This window comes from Fistularia commersonii, chromosome 34, assembly GCF_037954325.1.
Source record: "Fistularia commersonii isolate RoL2024-O1a breed Wild chromosome 34, RoL_Fcom_v1.0, whole genome shotgun sequence".
Lineage (NCBI taxonomy): Eukaryota > Metazoa > Chordata > Actinopteri > Syngnathiformes > Fistulariidae > Fistularia > Fistularia commersonii.
In genome coordinates, this window is record NC_141317.1 from 6,264,716 (window position 1) to 6,283,404 (window position 18,689).

General features: G+C 42.0%; 2 protein-coding genes across 5 annotated transcripts in view; both read right to left on the reverse strand.

Annotated features, from left to right (window-relative positions):
* kcna10a (potassium voltage-gated channel, shaker-related subfamily, member 10a) overlaps positions 1-18,689 on the reverse strand; it is a 38,583-nt gene that overhangs the window by 14,129 nt on the left and 5,765 nt on the right. The window lies entirely within an intron of this gene.
* Positions 5,600-13,880, reverse strand: kcna2b (potassium voltage-gated channel, shaker-related subfamily, member 2b). Of its 4 annotated transcripts, none has more exons than XM_086141768.1 (2): positions 13,742-13,880; positions 5,600-11,005 (listed from the first exon to the last, which is right to left on the reverse strand). In XM_086141768.1, the coding sequence occupies exon 2, from the start codon at positions 10,883-10,885 to the stop codon at positions 9,383-9,385; it is 1,503 nt and encodes a 500-aa protein (XP_085997894.1). In that variant the 5' UTR covers positions 10,886-11,005; positions 13,742-13,880; the 3' UTR covers positions 5,600-9,382. The 4 variants fall into 4 exon arrangements, with proteins under 4 accessions (XP_085997894.1, XP_085997892.1, XP_085997891.1 ...); XM_086141766.1 differs by lacking the exon at positions 13,742-13,880 and adding an exon at positions 13,006-13,712; XM_086141765.1 differs by lacking the exon at positions 13,742-13,880 and adding an exon at positions 12,973-13,712.

Here is an 18,689-nt window from a genome sequence, read left to right on the forward strand (position 1 = left end):
AACAAAAAAAATCCCCGGTTTTTCTTCGTCCTCCAAACTAAACCTTCCTGCGAGACGGGTGGGGGGGGGGGGGGGTGGAGAGTGGGTGTGATGGGTGGGTGGGAAGAGGGAGACTAAGGAGATTAAAAATGTTGTTTCCTAACCTCTGCCTGGCTGCCTTATGCTCTCTTGACTGCACCGCCATCATGATATCCTCTCATATCCTGGTTACACGAGCAGGGACTTTTATTTTGAAAGTTTTTGAAGCTCCTCTTCCAAGCAACAATGCACAGTTGAGTGACTTTCAATTTCTAATAAGCACTCTTTATTTATGCAGGTTAAATGGATGGACCTCCCATTGTTCAACGAGTGAGTGTTCTGTATCCTAATGAGTCTCATTAATCTCCGTTAACTTCTTGGGAAAGTGTCTGGAGCAGATGCGAAACCCCACGGCCGGTCCCCCAGGTCTGCACGGCGCCTCGGGCAGGGAAGAGCCGCTGCTGCAGCTTCCCGCTGGTTCCGCAAGGAGAGCTGCTAAATCACATGGATCCTCCTGGCAAAGCGGCGACAGGCTTCCCTCTGCAGGATTGTGGCTGAACTGCAGCTCACAGGCCTTCATTTCTACGGCTTTACGTTCATTAATGCATTTTTAAATACCAACTGTATATAAAAATGCATGCATGCATAGATAGATAGATAGATAGATAGATAGATAGATAGATAGACGGACAGATGGATATACAGGTTGCTAAGTAGGTAGAGACATAGATACAGAACTGTCTCAGAAAATTAGAATACTGTGATGAAGTTCATTATCTTCTGTGATGCAATTACAAAAACAAAAATGTCATACATTCTGGATTCATTACAAATCAACTGAAATATTGCAAGCCTTTTATTATTTTAATATTGCTGATTATGGCTTACATCTTACGAAAACTCAAAAATCCTATCTCAAAATATTAGAATATCATGAAAAAGTAATTTTTGTTTTTTTAATTGCATTACAGAAGATAAAGAACTTTACCACAATACTCTAATTTTCTGAGACAGTCCTGTAGGTGGGTGAATAGTTAGATAGATAGATAGATAGATAGATAGATAGATAGATAGATAGATAGATAGATAGATAGATAGATAGATAGATAGATAGATAGATAGATAGATAGATAGATAGATAGATAGATAGATAGATAGATAGTGGAAAAGGAAAATAAACAGTATGTATTGAAAAAAAGAAATTTAATGTTAAAATTAATCTTTTATATACAATAAAGAGTGGAAATAGGAAAGTCCTGTGGAGAATGAAGATAAATGGATAGGTACTAAATAAATGCAAGTTAAGGTACAGGGTGAATTGGAAGATGCAGCGAGACAGTGAATTGTTGTATGTATAAATACTGTATATTATATACTACAGTTAGAGATAACTTTTATAGACCTTCACACATCCTGCGCTGTAAAGACATCTTATTTAAATGATTATCTTACAGATCAAGTTTTCACAAAGCTGTATGCCAGGTTGCAAGATGAGTTTGAGAAATTCAGTGAAAGCAAATGTCTGACCCCCTCAATCATGTAAAAATCATGAGGAATTTACTGCCAAAGCAGAAAAGGCTCACTTATAAACAGTTTCTGCCAGCGGCTGCAGCGGAGTGTAACAAAGTAGAAATGGCATGAACTTTCCGGGACTCTCCTTCAATAACACATGATATTTATTCTAAAGATTACGCAAGAGTAAAGAAAGGGCTGTGAACTGGATATATTTTAAGATGTTGCTTCACTGTGAGCTAAAAGCTGCTTTGTCAGGACACAATTGGAAGGGAGGCTCAACTCCAAAAGCAAAAGTACTCATATATGTTTTCAAAAATACAGAGCGCCAAAGCGCCGACCTCAGGAGTAAAGCAAACCAGGTATTTTCCACTTTTTCTACTTTTTTATTGTGGCTGATTAAGTTTCTTAAAGCTAGGCCCTTCAGACTCATTGAGGTAAGCAGCTGCAACATTTTCAGCAGTTTCTTTTTATGGTGAATTTAATATTTGCAATACACATTTTAGCCATGTGAGGAAGCTATTTGACTTTCCACACTCCAGGTTTCCTCGAGCCAGTGACAAGAAATACCGGACAAAAAGAAATGGCTCAGATTCACAGCAGAAAATCACATCCATTCATCCAAACACCCATCCGTTCTGTCCACCGTTTTTTTCCGTTTACATGGTTTAAGGGCGCAGAGAGGTGTGCAGCACCGACCTCTCTATAACCCTTAAAAATGTTCAATCTTTTTGTTTGTATCTCCAGATGTGGTGAGTGAACGGATGGAGGAGGACGAGTGAGTGAACCCTTGAATTTAAAATACATTTACTAAAGTGCTATTGACTGCTAATGCGCTCAATCGCCAGCCCATTACGGAATCCGCCTCTGATGAATACTTGATCAATACACTAAGAGGTATTGGGGGAAAAAAAGAAGTGATTGATGCATGTGTTTGTGGGTTGGGGTCTGGACTTTTTGTTCAAGCATATAAATGGATAATGTAAAGAGGACCAAAACATTGAAGCACAGGATTGAGGACCAGAAGGGATTGTGGGACAAGTTTCAGGAGACATGAATTATTCATGCGCTTGGGATATTTACAGCCCCCGCCCCCAACCCCCATATGTGAGGAATGAAAGGGTGGATAAACAGACAGGTGGTTTGTATTTCTATCCTAGAGAGGAAATTTATTGGTGTAATGAACTCCCGGGCTTTAACCATCCTCCAATTGAGTGATGGCTATCTCAACACTCAAACACCCAATTAGATGTAAGTGACAGAGAGGACCAACGACTGTAATATAAATAATGGATCGTGTAAAAGTGTCTTCATTTACACCAAACTCTAATTGGTGCCCACTCGGATATCATTTCCTAAAGTCGAGAGATTTTGTTTTCACAAATTCTATGCTGATTCTTTTATGTGTATCTTGAGATGTACAGCAATTAGACCAAACCAAACAAAGAATTTAAAAAGATCCAGTTGAAGAAAAAGCAAAGCAGATTCATAAATGTCTGTATCCAAATAGCAGACGTGGCCGTATCATATCGTGTTGAGTTGAAGTAAGAACACTTCAGTTAACACTGAAAATGCGTCATGTGAAAAGAACGATAGAACTGAGACGACTTGACAGAGAACTCGGGCCGCCAAATGCTGAACTGAAGCCCATCCGAGCTCTCACTGGGCGAGAGGCGGGGTTCATCCTGGACCGCTTACCGGTCAATCGCAGGGACGCGTACGGGAGCGAACAATATCATTCACACTTTTGGGCAATTTAGGTTCTCAAATCAATATCTTGCATGTTTTTGGACCTTTTGTAGGAAAACCAGAGGGACCCAACATAAACAAAGGAGAGATAATGGAGATTCTGCACAAAGTCACCCTTTTGGGATCGAACTGGGGACCTTCTTGCCGTGAGGTGGAAGTGCTAACCACTGGGCCTCTGTGCTTTTTTTTGCAGGAAATATTAAATAAAAATGGAAATAATTCAAATACCACATCACAAAAGCAACCTTATGGAAATCTAGCGAGGGTGTCTGTTAAACTAAAAAGCCAGACCGTTTTTAAGCAAGTTCAATATCTGTAAGAAAATTTAGTTTTAAATATGATATATTTAAAATGTTGGATCACTTGTATGGCATTCCAAGAGTACCTGTCTTGGGTATTAATCCTATTCAAAACATGCTAATGAATCATTTGGCACATCTATTATGAAGTTTTTAGAACCTGTGATGTTCTGGTTTTTTTTTTCCTCTGAGTCACTTCTGGCCTTATTGTGTTTATACAGTGAACGTTGCCATGATTCTCCATCATGTGTCTTGTCTTACATCCACATTCCAGGAAGAGGCACAAAAAGATGTGGGTCAATAAAGATTTTGTGAGTTCTTAATATTCTTTCAGTCTCCCATTGCATATGGTCGAATATATAGAGCAATGCAACAGTAAACAAATGTTGCATGTATGGGATGAAGAATGTAGCATTTAGCAGTAAGTAAACTTGTTTGACGGAGAGCAGCCGACAGAATGTAGGTCAAACACACAAATCAATTCTATTCATTAAGCACACCGACAGGCCGGTGCTCCCCGGTTGGGTTCTTCTTTTCTCATATGCCCGCTTCCCCTCCTCTTTAAGTCTGCTGACCTGGTTCCTGCTCCACCCCTTTAGAATTCAACCCTACACTCCCCTTCATCTACTCCTCATCTTAATTTTTTTAATCTTTTTTTTTCTGTTAGGTACATGTTGAGTCGTGCTATTAAAAAACACATGAAACGGCTTGCCTTTTTCACGATTTCTAACCCATAAGACAAACAAATGATGATTCAATTTACGATGTCTATTGAAATATCTAAAATATGAAACAAGCCATTCTCCTCATGGAAAGAGAATATCCTGATGAACACAACAAATCCAGTGTCAAGACAGGGATGCCCTCTTCCTTTTACACAAGGACAGCCCATACATGTTTCCCATGTGACTTCCAGTCTACGATAAAGAAAGTTAAGGCTGACAGGCCATTAAGTGTGCTGTGTATTAGGTTATAAATCAAGCTTTACTGCAGTGGGCTAATGTTTCCAGCACGTGACACACCGACTCGGTCTGTGGGGTGTTGCATTATTCGACACAGAATCACTTGTGTCCATCAAAATGATGGGACATCGAAGGAGAGATGCGCGGTTAATACATCAAGTTAATAATTTGCTGTCCCTTTAAATGATGTAAAAAAATGTATAAATAAAAGTGTAAATCTAGAACATGCTCCAAATGTGTTTGGGTTCTTTAAACTTGAATGCTTTTCTTTGGTGCCCAGTCATTTGGGGATTGATGGAGAGAGTACGACTGCTGCTCATCTATGACCGAGAGGAGAATCCAGCGATGGAGGAGAAACACCGGTGGGAAATGTAACGTGAGATGGGTAAATAATAGAAAGCACCAAGCCGGCACTATGGATCAACTACAAGCCGGAGACAAACACTTCCAGCTTCAAGGAAGCGTAAGACATGACTAAGAGCACTGGTTCGGTGTTTGCGCTTATTCCTCTCTGCTGGATGTGAAGTGAATAGCATTTTGTTTTCCATTCTACTCTCTCTCATTACCTTGCTTTCTCTCGCCTGCTTTTATAAATAGACCACTTTGCTTTCACAGTAAACCACAGACAGTTCAAGATTCACTCAGAAGGACAAGTGGCACAAAAAAAAAAAAAACAGTGAGAAGGTGAAACCCTATGGACCGTTTTTATATACCCTCTATAATGCCTATGAGAGCCGGTGATTCCTCCATCCATTCCCATGATTTTATTCTCTCTTCATTAAGAACTGAGTTGATTACATGTTGATCGATCGAGGTAGTATGTTTATATGTTATGTTGAAAACATCAAACAGCAAGTCATTTATCATTTAAAGGCTAATTGTTTGTTTTCATTTCTGTGCTACCTGAACATCAAGTATTGAATAATAAGGTATGATGGATGATCTGCGCAAAAGAAAATATCTGTCCCAAACCGGGTACAGGTAAAAGCACCCTCAATACCGATAATTAAATTCTCAAAGAAATAATAAGTGTAACATTAAAAAAGACACATCAGTCACTTGAGGATATGATAGTATTATATTATGATCAAGACCATTGTAATTATCATATTTTCAAAATTTAGACTCGTTTCGAATGGTTAAATATTTTTTGTATTGACATTCTATACTAACTATATCCATCAGAAGTCCTTCTGAAGGGCACAGCAAATGTTCAGACCAATATTTCATTGGTATGTAACAATGGACATTATGCAGCTTTGTTACAATGTGCGTTTTTTTTTTTTTTTTCTTTTACAGATTATTGAACGCAATAACTAGAGAACACAATGCAGTGAAGAAGCAGACATTGTTACGCATGTTTGCGTTGTTACACAGAGAGCGGAATTTGGGAGAAGGCATGGCATACATGGGAAAGTAAGTTGAGGAGGTCAGAAATAAGAGATTTGATAAGGTAATTTGATGTTTTGTCCAGTGTGTACTCCTTCACTGCATGAGGCTGTAGCTGTTTATTTAAATGTTCAAATAGAAAAAAACGGACAAAAAGAAATCTGATGACATGGTACAGTTCTCATAGAAATTATAAATGCCTCAGATTTTTTTTTTTTTATCTTTTTTCCTTTGTCCCTGCAGCATTTCAGAAATAAGACATCATTGAATAGAAGATAATTCTCCTGCAACACAACTTGAACTGCAAGCATACACTTCAATTCCCTGCTGCACAGGAATCTGTACACAACATGATCTGTACACTCCCTTTAAAGCTGAGCTTTAGGCATCTACACATCATCAAAAGCGTATTTTAGGTGCATTGATCATGAGGCTAAGTGCGTTGATCGCCATCACCGAGTTGGCTTCCATTCACTTTACGGCCATGACGGATGAAATAATGTGCCACGGTTCACAAGCAGTGTTCACCAGCTACGTATGTTCAAAAGTTCATTGTCAGCTTGTTGAATTACAGCAAACTACTGTTTTTTTTTTTTAGGTTTCATGATCCTGACACGTCACCATATTGATACCTTAAAAAAGAACGTCATCGTCTTGATGTACTAATAGTGGTGGTAGTAGTTGTGTGCTTGTGAAGAGTGTAATAGACAATGGTACGAAGATTTCAGGCCACATAAAGTTACACAGTCCAGCGCACAAAAGCAGTTTGGAGAAATACAAATACAGTATAAAGGTTTTGAGCAGTGTTTTCTGTACACCTTTCTCTTTGTCTTCTCTGTAAATCGTCCTGGCTCATTTTGTAGCATCTCGTAAGTCAGCACATGCTTGCCAATAGAGCTGATATCCAGTGAGCGACACGTTCTTCCCCTTTTTTTCAAATTTCCAATATGTGATGAGTATTTACACAAACTGTAATTGTTGCGTAAGGATGGAGAGGTGTGCAGTATACAGGTCATAAAGAGAACGTTTCCAGAAGTTACCGCTAGCGAACTCACAATTTTGCGTGCGTCTCTCACTCTCACACACAAACGCAACCCAACACCATATATCATGATGCATATTTCAGATTGAAGTCTATCTGAGCTACAGTTCTGATCCGTCTTTTGCAGATGGCAAACGACAGAAGTTTTCGCTCGAATAGAAATGAATAGACTTATTTATGTGACTGCGAACATCTGGAGAGACAATATGGCTAAGAGGGGTAGGAGACTACTAACACCTGAACTTCAGCCATTGCTGCTTTGTCTTACTATGTACTTGACTGATTTGTTCCTACGCTCTCTCGATAAGTGAACATATCTTTTCAGTGGCACAGAACCCTCTCTCTGGAAAACATCGACTGAGGGTAATGGATATTTTAAACTGCAGTATTGAGAAGGTGCATTTGCAAAGCGTCACACGTACTTCAAAAGCAAGACTTTTTGTCTTTCTTATATTGCACATAATGTTTTTTTTCACCTATAAATATATAGGAAGATATTTTGTCTATTGGTATTGTTAATACTATTGCATGCTACAATGAATAATTCAATGGACATGCAGCTCTAGCGGAATACTTTTTTATAAAAGCCGATGAAGAATAGATTGCCTTGGTTTTGAAATACAATATGCACCACTAGAAAATGGTATGGTTACAAAAATCAAATACTTGTATCGTTTACACCCAAGCCAGGCAGACTGCAACACATGTGTTTTTGGTAACCCTATAACTAATGAATAATTAGCAACAATCCATGCTGTTTTACTTTTAGTTGTTTATTTATTTATCTCTCACTGTTCAATGAATGCTTGTTTCTGGGGATTTTTTAGATTCTTAAAGTGAATGCATTTCAACTGTTTAAGTTTTGATTCAATCAATTTTGGCAGAGAGTTGCTTCCTTTTTTTTTACAAATTATCTTTGCGATATTATAAATAAGGTTTCAGCAGACCAGAAAGGTCATTGTTTATTTACAATTAACCAATGACAAGGAATTATACAAAGCTGTCATTGCTGGTATTCGATGGATCTTAAAGATCATCTTAATAAATATAATCCAAGTAATTGAGCTCGTGTTTTGCTGAGCCTTTAGAAAATCTCCAACTACACTAAAAGCTCACAAAACAACCAACATTTCACCTTTAATTGTCCCTCAACCTCGTTTCAGCGATTTCTACAAACACGGAATGCTATGAAGTCAGGAGGAGCATAAGTTATGCTGGGCAGTGTTGTCAAATGAAACAGTACTTCTGTTACAGAGGACCTAGGTAGCTAAAGAGACACTTAAAGGTAGAGCTAAAAAAAGATGGGAAAAATAGGCACTCACGCCGAACAAGACATAGATATTATTCGCCATCTTTACACTGAAGGTGTGAGAATTGTGATACACACATTCATTCTGTTACCAAAGAAGCATACATTTGTCAGGACACACACGTACCCACTTTGATACCGATTGATAATAAATGAGACATTCACTCTTTTCAGAGATACATTTCTTCTGTCCACCTGCGAGCCTGCACTGGCTTGAAAAAGGCGAAGTCTTTTTAAAGGTGTTCATGCTCTTTATCAGATGACACTCCATCAACGATTAAAAACAAAAGGAGACGGTGTTGTGTTGTGTTGTGTTGTGTTGTGTTGTGTTGTGTTGTGTTGTGTTGTGTTGTGTTGTGTTGTGTTGTGTTGTTGCGATCCTGAAAATACAGTACAGCACTGTCATCTCAAGAGGCCACTTGTTTAGACAATATGTAGGCCAAGGCAGCCAAGGGAGGAATGGTAGTGCACTCAGGTCCTTTTCTCTCTCACAGAGAGAGCAACAGATGACCGTCTGGTGAAAGCACATGGGTATCACCCTCTGTTTCCGCGGCTGTCGGCTCTTCAGCTCTTCAACTCTGCGACAGTCTAGCGGTGATTTTTGTAATTGTAACTTTGTCTGAGTCAGGACCTTGGCAGTTAGAGCAGCAGATTAAAGTTGCTCATTAACGCTGATATAATTTAACAGTAAAAGGTTATGTTCGAAAACAAAACTTCGTCTAATTTTTTTTTTTGTTGTTGTTGTCGTGCAGCAGGAGGGTAGAAGCAGCTGGTCCCTTAATGCTGTAAAAATGGAGTATCACTGTTGGGCTACTACTTGGCTACTTTTGCGAGCTAGACGACTAATGTCACATAAGTGAGACTAACTCCATGCAAACACCAAAAATGTCCCTAATAATAAAGATGGTTGGCAGTTCAGTGATATGCTCGTGGTTCCTCAATTGTAGGAGAACATGAGATCCTCCGGGCTGAGCTTTGGTCCAAATCATCTGCTCTGGCCCCAAACACCGGCGGCCGTACATCGGCTCCGACGGGAGGTCGGACCCTCATTCAACAGTTACAGCAAACCACATTTTCAGTATATCATCGGCGGTAGCTCACATTATACATCCGTACGCATCTTAGTGATGTTTACATAGTTAGTGTTGGCCAGAGTGCAGTTTCCTGTTTTCATTCCCTCCGGTCTGAAGTCCTCAGTGCTGTGGTTCACGGCCTCCTGAATCTCCACGTAGTCAGATTTACTGAGAGTGGATCCGCTACCGCTCCGACCACTCTTCTTCAGATCATCTAATGAGCTGGCTTTAGGCACACTTGGGATGTTCAGATATTGTGCCTGTTCTTCGCCTTCTGTCTCTCTGTGATAGAAGTAGTTGAAGTTCGACACAATGACGGGTACAGGTAGGGCGATGGTCAGCACACCGGCGATCGCACAAAGGGATCCCACGATCTTTCCGCCGATGGTAGTTGGCACCATGTCTCCGTATCCCACAGTTGTCATGGAAACAACTGCCCACCAAAAGGCCTCGGGGATGCTGCTGAACTGGGAATGAGGCTCATCTGCCTCAGCGAAGTAAACGGCGCTGGAAAACAGGATCACCCCGATGAACAGAAAGAAGATAAGGAGGCCCAGCTCGCGCATACTGGCCTTCAGAGTCTGACCGAGGATCTGGAGCCCCTTGGAGTGGCGGGACAACTTGAAAATACGGAACACTCTGACAAGACGAATGACTCTGAGAATAGCCAATGACATGGCCTGCTGGCCTGCCTGGCTGTCCTCGGGCCTTTCCGCGAGCTCTGTGCCCAATGTGATAAAGTACGGAATGATTGCCACGATATCAATGATGTTCATGATGTTGCCAAAAAATCCGGCTTTACTGGGACAGGCAAAGAATCGGACTAGGAATTCAAACGAGAACCAAATGATACAGAGGGTCTCCACAATGAAGAAAGGATCTGTGAAATATGTCGAGCTGTCAGAGGTATAAGTGGTGTTAGACATGGTTTGGAATGGATAATTATACAGCTCCTCGTCCTCATTTCGAAAAACTGGCAGTGTTTCCAGGCAGAAGCTAACGATAGAGATAAGAATCACCATGACAGAGATGATGGCAATGATACGAGCTGGACCTGAGCTCTCCGGGTATTCGAACAGCAGCCAGACTTGTCTCTGAAACTCGTTCTCTGGCAGAGGCCGCTCCTCCTCCTTTATGAAACCTTCATCCTCCCTGAAGATTTCCATCGCCTCCTCACCCAGTTCGTAAAACCGTATCTCTTCGGAAAAAATATCGAGGGTGACGTTGACGGGACGGCGCAGTCTCCCCCCCGATTGGTAGTAATACAGAATGGCGTCGAAACTTGGTCGATTTCGATCGAAGAAGTACTCGTTTCGGAGAGGATCGAAGTACCTCATTCGTTTCTTGGGATCGCCCAGGAGGGTCTCTGGAAACTGGGAAAGGGTCTTGAGCTGCGTCTCAAAGCGTAAACCTGAGATATTGATGACCACCCTCTCGCAGCACTCGTGATCCGGCTCCGGATCATACTGGTCATGCGGCTGACCCGGATGTGCTGCGGCTTCATCTGTAGGGTCACTGGTAGCAACTGTCATGCTGGAGGGTGATGGGACCTGCAGCTTTCAGACAGGGTGGGGCCACGTTGGGCCTCGACGGGATTCAGGCTCCAACCTCTTTGGGGGTGAATTCAGGAAGAGGCAGAACAGACTGAAGAACTGTAGAACAGTGAGGAAGGGAAAAAAAAGCAGCGATTACTGATTTGTGTGGGATGAGTACACAGACCTCATGCATATTGAACACGCCGTGTGTCATCTGACGTACTGCGTAGCAGACCGATTCTACCAGATCAAATTTCTGTCTTGCCACGGAGAGGTATCCAGTAATGTATCCGCTCAGAAATCACCATCTGGTCACTCACGTCTAATCCATAGATGTTTCTGTCAGCAGCTCAATGCATTTTCACTTTCAAGCTACTAAATGAAAATGCATGCAACAAAAATTGTGTATTATATCAGAGAGCCAGGCCATAACTTCTGAAAAGAGATATGTTTGTCGAGCGCATCAAGCGCTCAAGCCTCCATGTTGCTCTGTCTCGTATTTTGAGAGACAGCACACATCTGTAGCTGAATGGACAAACACCATATATATATATATAATATAATATATATATATTACTAAATCATCAAGTTGATCACCCCTTGATTCTGATATCATTATCAATATTCACAATCCAAAGAAATGCTGTTATTTCAACTCCAAGGAAAAACGATTGTAGTTGAAAATAGCAAGTGTGTGTGCATGTGTGTGTGCATGTGTGTGTGCATGTGTGTGTGCATGTGTGGCCTTGTGAAGGGGGGGTTAAGCATGTTGGCTCCATCGTGTCTATGTGCATGGGGTTATGAGTTCTCTCTCCTGCGAGCGCTGCAGGATCGATATGCCAGCCCGTAATATCGTATCAGCTCTCACCGGCTGCAATTACAACCAACAAATCTGATTAGATGGTGAGTGCACTATACAGTCTCCCACACCATATTCCCACTTTTCCATATGCGTATTTTGACCCAAACGACAAAAAGCACCTCTGCGAAACGAATCGTCGCATTTCGGGAATAATCCCCATTGACCCGAGGCGGGGTAGAACAGTGAAATATAGATACTTCCAATTTCAAAACAGGGGAGTTTTCAGGCTCCTTCAGGGCCATTCATATGTGATTTTGCAACAACAGCAAAATCAATAGGTCATACCTGTTTTCTCAACCCTCCCTCCCCCCATAAGACTTGTTTACTGCCTTTCAGTTTTTGTTTAATGCGCAAAGGGCCCGGTGGAGGTGTCAACTACACCCCCCCCCGCCCCACCTCTTCAAGGCTGCTCCTTTCTGCCAGGCGTGACAGCCATGTAGGCTTTCACCCGAATCTCAGGTTTTGCGGGGTGGGAAGCTGCGGGGGGGGCAGGGATGGGGATGCGGGAGTTACCTCCATCGCCCCCGGAGATCTGCGCACACATACTTGTGTGACGCTGATCCCGGCTGCAAGTTCACGTCTGGTGCAAGTGATTGAAGCGAAGTGATATTTTTTTTTTCTTCCCTCCCCTCAATAATGCATGAAATAAAAATATGAAACATGCCAGAGTGAAGGTGTCAGCCTGTCAGCAGACTTCCAGGTCCGGAGGCTGCGGGAGACGCTGCTGTCAGGGCGACGCTCGGATCTGCATCATACGCGAAAACCGACGCTTTTACCTCACACCACTCCACAATCTACCATCAGATGTTCAGATTTTAGCTTCTGAAGATGTCAAGTCCACGGACATGAGTCTTTTTTCGCCCCCAAATAGGGAAAATCCATTTGAATACACATTTACAGATGGAGGCTACTGTTGAAAACCCATTCCATGGAATAACGCAGCCCTCTAATGGCGGTTTAACGTCTATAAAAACACAATACTTGCTATTTCCTCTGGAAACAAAGCAGCAAAGTTCACGCATTTTGTCGTTCAAAAAACAAAAATTTAAAAAAAAATTAAGAAATATCAGTTTTCTCGGAGTTCACTGAGGAGCGCGGTTGGTTGGAAGCGGCAGGTGTCGGACGTGCTCACGCCGTTTGCAGCCTCTTTCCCGCGGATCATGAGCAGCGCAAATAAAACGGCATGCACGGCACAAAGCAGCGCGGAGGCATCCCATCATACCATCATTGGACATCACGGCATGCAGCGATTCACCCTGATTCTTTTGGTGCGCAGACGCGTGTTTTTTTTTTTTTTTTATCCGGTGTGTCTCCTCTTAAAATGCGTTGTCGGGAGTCTGTCCCTCCCGTATCTGCCCTTCGTCTCTTCTTGGACTAAACGTGTCCGGCGGCTGTGTCATCTCATCGCCAACAGCTGATTTGGAGCAGCCGGCTTTTCCCCTGCCTTTCATATTTCACCGAGATCCACCATGGTGGAGATGCGTGGGCTGCAGGCGGGAATCGCAGCGCATACTAACAGCTTGTGCCGCGCCGCGCCCCGTTCCTCCGAGCTCCCCCTTCCCGACAACCCGTCCCCGCCGCCCCGCGTTAAAGGGGCAGCGTCGTCCATCTCCACGCGCAAACCCTTTTTTTTTTTTTTTTTTTTTTTTGTGCCAGCTACTATAGAAGACCTGACAAATTTCTCTGACCTCTTTTTGTTCGCCCCTGATGCAGGATTTTCGACCACGCTTGTTCAAGGCCGATCGATCGGGGAGGTAAAAAGGGATTCGCCCTCTCGCGTTCTTATTTTCCAACCAAATATGAAAACGCGCGATATTCTCAAATCGACTGGAGTAACTTTCGCTTCTACCTTCAAGGGTCGCCACGGCGAATCGACCACCTCCATCAAACCCGATTCTCCGTGTCCTCTTTTCTCGCGGCAACTAACTTCAGGCCGTTTTTCACTCCATTTGAAAATCTTCTTTTTGGCTCCCATACCTGGCACGACCTACCCCGGCATCCTTCTAACGATATATTCACAATCCCTTCCCTGTTCATGACCGAACCATCTCAGTCCAGCTTCTCCGATCTTATCTCCGAAACGTCCAACGTGCTGTTCTTCTGATGGACTCATTCCAGATCCGATCCGTCTTCCCATCATCGTCGCTCCCCGAAGGAAACCTCAACATCTTCACCTCGGAAATCATCTCCTCCAGCTCTGCATCCCGTCTTTTCCTCGTTTCTGCCGTCTCTAAATCATACAGCACGGCCGGTCTCGACACTGCCTTGTACGCCATTCTTTTCATTCTGGCTGATACTCTTTCATCTCACATTACCCCGGACACTTTTCTCCCCGAGTCACTTTTGCCAACCCAGCCTCTCACCCAATGCGACCCTGAGCGAAAGATAAGCGGTATAGATATTTAATGAATGAATAAGATCATTGTCTTGTCAGACTCATTCAGTGCTAAATATCACTCTGCAAGGCAAAGCTCAGGCACTGAGCTGACCGAGGCCTTCATGAGTCTCTGTTTAAAAAGTCGTAAATAATACAGTTCTTTTGTGTTTAACGGGTCAAAATCCATACGCCCGATTTACCGAGACAGCCGTAACCCTCCAATCATTTGAATATTCTAAAAGTTGTTGCCAAACCTGAGCAAACGAACCAAAAGAAGAGACCTGTATGCAGGCACTTACATGACCAGAAAGCAAATACCCATCACAAATAAGAATGTATGTAATTCACCCAAGTCCTAGATGTTGGAGTGTCCAGTAATTATTCACTGCTTGAAAGTAGGACATCCGAAAAACCCGAATATGTCTGCGGGCAGAAAGAGGAGGGATCGCTCATTAATGATAAAGAAATCGCAAGAGAACGCAAGAAGAATACAAAAAAGATTCCTCTGGTTTTGCGGTTCGGTGCAGCTCAAGGACGGCTTCAACATGACATCAAGCAAAGGGTCAGAGTCCTGTCTGAGATGATGACATGGGGGCAAAAGAAACGCAGCAGTCACTCTGCAGCAAGTTGGTCGGCTGATTGATGGCCAGGAACTCTTAAATCTTCATCATTCATGAATGTAAATTAGATGGCACATTATTAAATGGGTTTGGGGCAGGGAGAGCATCGACACACATCCAAGGCTGGGTATTATTTATGATCCATCATTCTTGACAATGCAATCTGCAACAGAGATGGAAACGAAAGGCAAGATGAGTTTAAATCACCCCCAAAAGTAGAATATTGACATATTTTTTTCCTTTTACTACATGAATGCAGCAGCAAAATTCCCTTTTTGCCGCTTGCTTTTTGTCTCTGATTTTAAAAGTACTAAACCTAATTCCAGACGCTTCAAACTCAGCTCCAAACTTCAAAAAGTCATCCTCTCTCAAGATTGTGTCCATGAAGACCACCGTCAGAATCACTGCCTAAATGCAGACATTTGTTTAAGAGCTGAATAACAGCAAAATGTTGTATTTTTGACTAAGAATACAAACACAGCTCTCGAAGTAGTCAAAAAAGAGGCTCGATGGCGTACAACAGTACTGACAGAAACCCCGTCCCCTCGCAATGCCCTCCACATAAAATCATATGGGACACAGCCATTTCCCTTTTCCAGGGAAAAGACGTGATAAGTGAACTCCCACAAATCCTCCAAGAGCTAGATGAGGGTGAAGAGCTTGGCCACAATTCCAATTTGGGCACAAGTATTTTCCAGCTGGCTGAGCGGTGAGATTCCCCCGTAGTTGGAGCACTCCCTCCTCCCCTATATTAAAAATAAGAACTGCCATGTCCATCTGCATTTCAGCTGGTACTCTCACTTAGCTCTCTGCAACACTGAAGAGCAGACCTGGGCATTTTACGGCCCGCGGGCCACATCTGTCCCGTTTTGCTTTTTTTATCCAGCCCGCCAAAGTACTTTCTTTGAATATTTTAATGAGTATTTTCAATCAATATTGAATTTGATACCACCAAGGAGCTCCACTGAACGCCACAGGAGGTCTTTCCTACCTGAGGCTATCAGACTTTTTAATTCCTCTTCCTTCCGCTGCAGGGAATCCTCAAATCTTTGCACTTAAGACCTTAAAACACTTTATAGCCTTGACTTTATAGTTTTATTTGTTTTTCTTATTCTCCACCCTTTTTTTTACTGTTTATATAATTTCCTACTATTATCTATTATTATTATGTTTTACTGGAAACTCTGGCGCAACAATTTCCTTCGGGATAAATAAAGTTGTTCCTATTCTTATTCTTATTCTTATTCTTATTTATGAACTCCTTTTTTTCCTTTGGTTTAATATTGTATGGATGATTCCATACAAAATAAGGTAAGTACATTTATATGATCATTAATGATGAAGTTGAAATAAAAATCTAAATATTTAAATTGCGATATTCATTTCGTACAATTTACACGATACCTAGTTGGCTGGCGCATAAAATGTAATCAGAAATGTGTCCCGCCAGCCAAAATAATTGCCCACCCCTGCTGAAGAAGGTTCAACAAGTTTACTTTCTGGTTATAAGTAGTGAGTTATCAGTTTGCAACATCCAGAATCCTTTGTCCATTTCCTCTCCTGACACATTTATATCCAGTGCCCAGAGGGTTGCCAGTCTTAGAGCAAGTTTTGCGATGTAAGGAATGTTCCAGTCCTACTAGGACCGTTTTCTACTCTTTCCTTCTCCTCTGACACCTCTGCTACCCTTTTGTTGCAAAACATGTGGCAGCATTTCTGACAATATGACATTGCATTGTGCGCTTGTGAACATTGTAATGATCATACATGATGTTCAACCACGTCCAATCCGTGCCTGCCATAAACGTCCGTCATCAGCAACGAGAACAACAATGCAATGAAGGCAGGACGATGAACCCGAGAGGAAGAAACCTATTTTCACTGCTGGGGCAAATTGATTCTCGTTTTATATTATTGAATATTGTATTGTATCATTTTTAAACCACCCAAGGGCACAACAATGAGTGGATAACTAAATAATAAATAAATAAACAGCAATGAAAACAGGATGAGCGGATTATTTTAGATTAAAAAATAAAAAAAAAAACATAACTCAAAATCCATTAAAACTCAGGCCTAAAAGAACCACGTTACAAGCTCACATAGCATTTGACTAAGCCATGAAATGTATTGGCCGTCATGGATAATCAGTATTAAAATTCATATTTCATACATTGAATGCATTTTTTGCAATCACTGGATTTTTGTAAAACTTATGCAGAAAACATCAAGTCCATGCAAAACAAGCTGTCGATGGTCTATTCGTGAGCGCTGAGGGTGATTTCATTTCAGTCCTCTTCGTTAATCGTGTCACCAGTTAGCTTGTCTCACGTCAAACAGCTGTTTTTGAGGACCATGCAACCAATTTAGACCCTTAATTCTGTCTCCAGTTTCCTCTCGCTTGCAGTTCGTGCCAAATCTAAGTAGAAATTGGACCATCGATCCCGTTTTATGTGCAGCCAAGCACACCAGATGGAACCTCATGTTGAAACACAAGAATGTTTACAAAGCGATGAACCCACATGGTGGCAGAAACCACATCCCAGCATCTGTGGAAATGTAAAGTGTGTATATTCAGTGTAAAGGGTGGTTAAAGTTTCCACGTTCAAAAACAAGACCACCATATTCGGTTGATTAATTAAAAAAAAAAAAAAAAAGGAAAACCCCATCTGCACGTAGATCCAATGATTCCAAAGCACACGCGTTCAACAACTTCTGATGCTTTACAATCTCCAAAGGGATATCGCTTGACAGACATGTCTGGATATTTGCATGTCATTGTGCACGTGAGTCAGCAGACATTCTGCACACCTAAAACCTCCACCCTTCTCTATGCGGCAGAATGTGTTGAAGCGAGAGAGAGAGAGAGAGAGAGAGAGAGAGAGAGAGAGAGAGAGAGAGAGAGAGAGGGGAGGAGAATCAAAAAGAGTGAAGTCGAAAAGAGAGGGCGTTGATCCAACTTATGACAGCAGACTGCAGGGGAGGAGCGTTGTCCTGGATGACCTCTACTGGCACTGCAGCAGGTGATCTGTCACACACACACACACACACACACGCACTACAATTCCATTACCTCCTCCATTACTTCAGAGTGCATCACACACACCGGCACACATGTAGCAAACTACAGGATTAACACTCTGTATTTTAGAGTGCAGTTCCCTGAGACTGATATGAATTTCTGAGATCTTTTCAGTCAATCTGTTTTCTTGTGGTCCTCAGCCGTAGACTGGGACAAAGGAATGCCTCTAAAACAAGGGTTCTAAAGCATCCCATAATAATGCAAAAACAAAACTTTATCAACAACAGATGAACTATGTGGCTTGGTTTCAAAAAAGTTAAGAAAAATATTTTTATAAAACACTCCATAAGGAGTCTACATCATATATATATATATATATATATATATATATATATATAGTATAAAACACTAACAATATGCTTTTTATCAAACTCTACATAAGGAGTCTGATTTATTGAAACCAGACAATACAAATATATGTACAATTACGAGCACGTCAAACATAAAGAGGATTGACATGGTTGTCCGGACTGCTCTTTTCGTCATACTAAAAAACACACATATACAAATGCATGTATCTATGTATGTGTATATATTTATATGGAGAAAGAGAGAGCGAGAGAAGCGGCACGGCGGAGCAGTGGCTAGCGCTTCGGCTTCACGGCCCCGCTTCGATCCCGACAGGGGACCTTTCTGTGTGGAGTTTGCATGTTCTGCGTGGGTTTCCTCCCACAGTACAAAAACATGCAGCAGGTTTATTGGAAAGATTTTGAAAATTGTGCAAATGAAAGAATGAATGATTGTCTGTCTTTTTTTTCTTTTTGTGGCCCTGCAATGGACTGGTGAAGAGTCCAGGGTGTACCCTGCCTCTCGCCCAGTGTCAGCTGGGATAGGCTCCAGCATCCCCTGCAACCCTGAGT